Source organism: Patagioenas fasciata, chromosome 3 (genome assembly GCF_037038585.1).
Source record: "Patagioenas fasciata isolate bPatFas1 chromosome 3, bPatFas1.hap1, whole genome shotgun sequence".
NCBI classification, from domain to species: Eukaryota; Metazoa; Chordata; class Aves; order Columbiformes; family Columbidae; genus Patagioenas; species Patagioenas fasciata.
In genome coordinates this window covers 95279480-95285479 of record NC_092522.1, presented here as the reverse complement: position 1 = coordinate 95285479, position 6000 = coordinate 95279480, and the positions used below count along the sequence as shown (strand labels likewise).

Here is a 6000-nt window from a genome sequence, read left to right as displayed (position 1 = left end):
CTTTTTGACAGTTATTTTGGCACCTATACTGAAAACCTCAGTGCTTTGTAAGTATTCAGAAAAGGACGTAGCAGCTGAGGTTTTATCCTCTTTTACTCTGCTATAGAAGAAATGAAGCGACATCCAGCTTTTCTGTTGGCTTTCTCACTTAGGACTGTTTAGTATGTGTGCACATGCATTTAAATAATTCCTTTTTGACATAATTTCTGCCCAAGTTCCCTCATTTGAGTGACACTTTAGCCCCAGTTACATCAATGTTAAAATTTCCATTAACTTCCCCAAGGCTGGGATTCACCGTGTTTTGTCTAAGTTCATTATAGTTCAGTCTGATGTATTTAAAAGCATTTATATTTTAATTGCTTCAGTGGAATGCAGCTGTCATGACCGGCAAATCTTGCAGAGGGCAGGAAGGATCATCTGGCAAGGAGCAATGCCATGTAAGGGCTTATACAACCAAATCAAAATACTAAGCTCTACATTCAGTGAGAAATTGCATGGTAAGGGGCATTTCAAATTTATTTCCTTTACAAAACAAGGTTTTCAAGCAGAATACTGCTGCTTTTAAAGAGTTTTGTCAAAGTTTACAGCTTTATTCCCGCATATGCATTGTCAGACGCCAACACAAAACTGTGGGTCTAACGAGGTGGAGACAAATCTGTGAGCACCACACAGATGAGTGAATTATGCCACTTGGCTGGTTTGGATATCCTACCATGCCAAAAAAAGAAACAAAGGTTGATACTGAGTGTCAGCAATAAGGCAAATTTTTCTAGAAAAAAAAATAATCTGTTCCTTTGCCCCTTGATTCTCTCACCTTTTCCCCTGCATCTCACCTGCAAGTGTAGTTGTAGTAAAAGCCGTTCAGTGGAGCAGTTCACCCTTGGTGCAGGACATGGAATACACTCAGCACATCTGTGCTAAGTATGGTTTCAAACTTGACTTTTTACTGCTTCTTGATGTATTTACCTTGGCTCTTGCCTGGATCTGGGTCTCATCCTGTCTTCTGTGTGTCAGTAAGAGTTTTAGCCAGACTCTGAGATAGCTGTAAAACTGTGTTGCTGTAAAGATAACATATTATCCATTTTCTGCAGGTGTTTCAGCTCATGTCATCAGTTTTTCTGGTACTTTTGCGGTACAAAGAAGAAGAGATGATATATCAACAATGTTTTCTCTGGAGTGCACCAGTAACTGCCAGTGAACAAGAGCACAGGTGATTGGGATTTTGAAGCCCTTATGATAACAGATATATTTTGTCAGTTGTGGTTTTGCTTCTTAATTTGCAGGAGGCAGAGAGAGAACCTGTTTTTTTGGCTCATGGCAGTAGTTTGTAAACAGTAAAGTTTCCCTTGTTCCCAATTTTCATGTCACTAGACATTGAAGACTGTATTCACTAATGTGAACCATGTTGTCCATGAATATGTATGGTGGCTGTCCCTAAATTCTGTGTCCTCAACTAGTATAAGTCCTTTGATTTATGTGAACTCACGTAATCATGTTTAGTTAAAGGTCTGGGCCAAGTACAGGAAGTGTATGTGTTAGCCAGGGAAGGCTGTAGTAGTTTCTAATTCTTCTACTTGCTGCGACATTTGTTGAAGCTGACTTGGTTCAAATCAGGTATTTTTAATTTTCTATTTGGAGCGTCAACTCCAACTTGGTAAGCAGGACAACATCTTTGGTTTAAGGGTTACGTTTCCTTATCGCTTCAAAGGAAACAAGGAGCCGGGTTGGATCTGGACTTTTGAGCAATACTGAAACTTCCAGGGACAGAAATATTTTTTAAAGGTTGAACAGATTGTATGTGCAAAGTGTTATTCAATTAAAATGTTCAGCTAATTCAGAACTTATATTCATTGAAATGAGTAAGACTGTATATTCATGTAACACAGCTGAATCCAGATATTTAGGGTGTGTAAAATGAAGTTAAACAAAAAGATTTTAATAATTTTGTAGCTTGAAAGAGTAATGAGAAATACAGTTCTTTTCAAACAAAAAATGATAATGCCTTTCACTAGGAGCAGAGCTTTTACAAAGGGTCTTTCAACTGAGGATCTCACAAATCTGCTTGAAACACTGAATTGGCACTCAACACTGAAGCCTTTATCAAGTGAACGGTCTGAAGGCAGAGTGCTCCGATGATCTGTCAGCTGTGGGACTGGGCTCTCAAGCCTCGCCCTGTGAGGTAGAGCAGCTTTACTTTCTATAATTTACAGAATGAGCAAGAGAGAAGTGTGACTTGCCTAAAGTTACACCACAAATCTCTCACAAAGCTGTGGAATAAAACACCCTAGCAGACACGTATGTAAGCTGCAATTTCATCGTTCTCTTGTGATTCTAAGTTGGGAAGAACAACAACTGTTTTGAAATTTAAACCAGAAAGATAATCATGCCTTTCCGTGTGATTTGTTGGTTATCCTGGCTAGTTACCTCGGTTGAAATGAGGAAATAATTTTCAAAATCTGTTGTGGGGGAGACAGGGAAGCAAAAAGCTAACCCTCCGAATTTTCTGACTGTAAGACCAATTGAGCTAAATTGATGTTAAGCTAATAAATTTTCATGTAATAGTCACCACTTCTTTTCCCCTGTCATGAATGATTACAAAAAGATTTTTCCTACTTATACAAGACATATTTTATGTTTAATTAAAGCCCTACTCTCTCTCCTGTGTATCTATTTCTAGTCATTTTACTTTTATCCATGCTTCTATCTGGTTTACATCTTTAAAATGCAATACAGAAAACTGCCACAAACGCACTTGGAGAACCTGAGAAAAGTGCAGTTTAACACATTCAGATGAGAGCCTGTGGCAGTGCTCAATCTCCCCATTTCATCACAGACAGATGATATTACAGTGGAAGAATGCTCAGGTTTGTAAATGATAGATTTTAAAAGGCAAAACAAATGTCCGTAATTGGCTGTGCTTTGCAGCATCAGTGTCATAAGTAGGTGCACTCTTTTGGTTACTTGGGTGGCTGATTTTAAAATTTATTATAAAGTATATAAAATTAATGATGTGTGCTTACACTCAAGTGATAAAAGCCTGTTTCTGCTGGTGTGCTAATGTACATAATTGGTTCTTTACAACTAGAAACCAGATACTCTTTCATTCATGCATTCATACTCCAGCAGTTTAATTTATGGAATGGTGGGGATTTTTTTGGAGGGTAGAGAGAAGAAAAAAAAAAATAAATTCTTACATTGTTACTGGACTTGTGCTGTACAAGATGATTATGTAAAATCTGCGTCTGTCCGTCCTTTCTTGCAGAGTATTCTGTGCTCACTGAGTGGGAGGGTCACTCTGTGTGAGACTAATAAGGACAGAGCTGCATCCCCCTCTACCACTCTTTGGAGACTCGCTCCAGCAGCTGCTCAGCGCTACAGCAGCTCTGTACAGGCGCTTTTGATGCTTCTAGGGGACACAGTAAAACAAAAATTAAAGGTAAGCAACTCATCGTGTGTAGTCAGTTGTCTGAACATCTCACATGTGCACACACTACAATATTCCTGTTTTGTGTTTGTCTTTTTGTTTGCTTTTTAAATTTGCCAGCTAAGTTAATTACTGATTTTGCCAATGTTAACCGTGTCCTAGATGATGTGCACGGTGAGCTTCTAATGTAGTATAATCAGTCTAAGCTATAGGATTCTGCTCATGGTTGTGCAAATACATTGTGTATGTTTGTGGGGGAGTATAGATATATGCTGATACAGTAATGAAAACAGTCCTAGTAAATCTGCAGTAATTTACAAACCTCGTTAAACTGTTGCAATTGCCACAATGCCGAACGTACTTACTATTTGTACGCATATATTTACATCTAAAAATCTGTCTGTTGGCATGTGACATTCGAATTGGTATGCATATCAAGTGGCCTACATCCTTTAGGTGCAACATACCTACGAGCAGCAGCGGGTTGGGCAGCACAGCAAACGCTCTCCAGGATGGGGGAACCCGCGCGGTTCAGTAGCGCTCGGGAGAACCCCGGGGTTGCGGAGCCGGAGGCGCATGGCCCGCCGCGCCTGTCCCGGAGCGCACCCCGCGGAGGGCGGGCAGCGCCTCCCCGTACGGCCCGCTCACCTGTTGGGCCGCTGCAGGTGCCGGCGGAGCTGCCCCACTGCCGCCCCAGCGCAGCCCCTCGGCGGCGGCCCGGCGGCAGAGGGCTCCCTCGCCCGCGGCGGCTGAGCGGCCCCGCTCGAAGGCGCCGCCGGCCCGAACGGGCTCCCGGCCCCGCTCCGCCCCGGGGCCGCGGAGGAAGCGGCGGAGGGCGCCTGGCCCCTCGCTCGACCTGCCGGGGTCAGCCGCTCCTCAGCACCGCAGGCAGGTTCCGAAGAGCGGGGCGGCAGGAAGGAGCCCGGGGCTGGGGTCCTGGAGCGAAAAGTCGCGGGGAGAGCGGGGTGAGGGCGCTGCTCCGCTCCCAGCCCCGCCGGCCGAGCTGCCCTCTCGCCTTGTTGCCTGCTCACCCGCCCAGTGGTTTAAACCCTCCCTCCAGCAAACCCAACTCTGGCCAAGAGAAATTAAACTCCCGGTAGCGCCGTGTTACGATTGGAGCTGCGAGGCTGGGGTCGCTCCCGTCCCAGAGGCTCCGGTGCGGCAGTTGTGGAGGGAGCGGAGCCTCCTGGAGCGGCCGGCGGGGAGGACCCGAGCCCGGAGGTGCGGTGGCAATGAGGGGGGGTGGTGGTATCAGAGATTTAATTGACAAGAGCCCTTCAGAAAATGAGACTTCTGGAGCGGCAGCTCTAGCGAATTACTGATGCCTCCTTGTAAAGCAGGTGCAGGAAATTAAATGATAATGTTATTTGAACATCTATTCACTTTGCTGCCGTTGGGGAGGTTGGAAAAGTTAATGATGATGTAGTTGCTGTCAGTACATGTGACTGACAGAATAGCTCTGGTGATGAATAACGTTCCTTGTAAAAGTAATTACAAAAATTGCATTTTAGGTATGTGATTTTTTTTTTGTTTTCAGAAAATGTGATTAGTAAAATGTTTGTTGTTTTCTGTGTTTCATTAAATTCACGTGTATCCATACACTGCAGTCACCTTAGAAGAAAAGCTGATCCTGTCTTTAGAGGACAAAGGAGATGTTATTAAAGCCAGACTGTAGCATTGTGAGATTTTAACTATAAACTCAGTACAGGCTACTCTAGACACTTGACTATTTTGCAAAGCAGAGAAACATTATATTTTGAGGTTTTTGCCCTTAAACAATTTAATGTTGTCCTTGTTCGATTTGAAGACTACTTTAGCAGTCACTGGCTGCGCTCATTTAAACAGGTAAATTATACCCTTTGTGTGTGACTAGCGACTTCCTCTTTTCTTTACAGCTAAGAAATTCTTGTCTGTAGTTTTCTGGTGGGGTGAGGGGAAAAGAATAATAAGATATTGTTCTGAATATGATTATTTTCTGTTTCAGATTTGTAGCTGATTGTTCACATGTGTCCAGGGGGAGATGAAGTACATTGGATCCTGCATAGTTTGGCTTTGTATGGCAGTCTTCCTCCTCCTTCCTGTTTCTACTTCTGTGGCCGTCAGTGACCAGACAGGTATGTCAATTTTTCTTGCCCATCACAAACCAAAGGCATAAACCTCAGTACTGAACAAATTTGAACAAATAATGAGACAGTACATTGAAAATAAACAGTATGAGCAACTAAAATTATTCAAACTTTTATTATTATTATTATTATTTTTTTTTTTTTTTAAATCTAAGTTTGCAGCAGTTCCAAAACAGATTTTCTGTTTCCTGTGCTTTGAAGACTCATGTTTGGAAGCAGTTGTAGTTCCTATGAGTTTTGGGTTGTACTTTTTGAACTTAGGGTACGAAACAAGATTCTAAATCAGACCTTCCGAAACTTTTGCAAACAAAATCATGTGGCTTTATTAGAGCAGACCAGTGATCACATTGACCTAAACAACCTAATGCTCATGTTAACCTCACCTAAACTTAATCCCCAGACCAGGTCATACATTGCGCAGATATAAGGATAGACAAAGCCTCAAAAGAC

The 6000-nt window shown here is 42.6% G+C and overlaps 1 protein-coding gene across 10 annotated transcripts in view; it reads left to right on the top strand.

Annotated features, from left to right (window-relative positions):
• Window positions 1-2032: 2032 nt before the first annotated feature.
• COL19A1 (collagen type XIX alpha 1 chain) overlaps window positions 2033-6000 on the top strand; it is a 189340-nt gene continuing 185372 nt past the window's right edge. For 7 of the 10 annotated variants that reach the window (XM_071806921.1, XM_065835270.2, XM_071806922.1 and 4 more), the window contains exons 1-3: window positions 2034-2179; window positions 3263-3436; window positions 5409-5538. In XM_071806921.1, the coding sequence (XP_071663022.1) occupies window positions 5445-5538 (94 nt within the window). In that variant the 5' untranslated portion in view covers window positions 2034-2179; window positions 3263-3436; window positions 5409-5444. Of the gene's footprint in view, window positions 2180-3262; window positions 3437-4310; window positions 4646-5408; window positions 5539-6000 lie in introns of those variants that run through there. The other 3 variants (XM_065835269.2, XM_071806923.1, XM_065835264.2) reach the window with 2 other exon arrangements.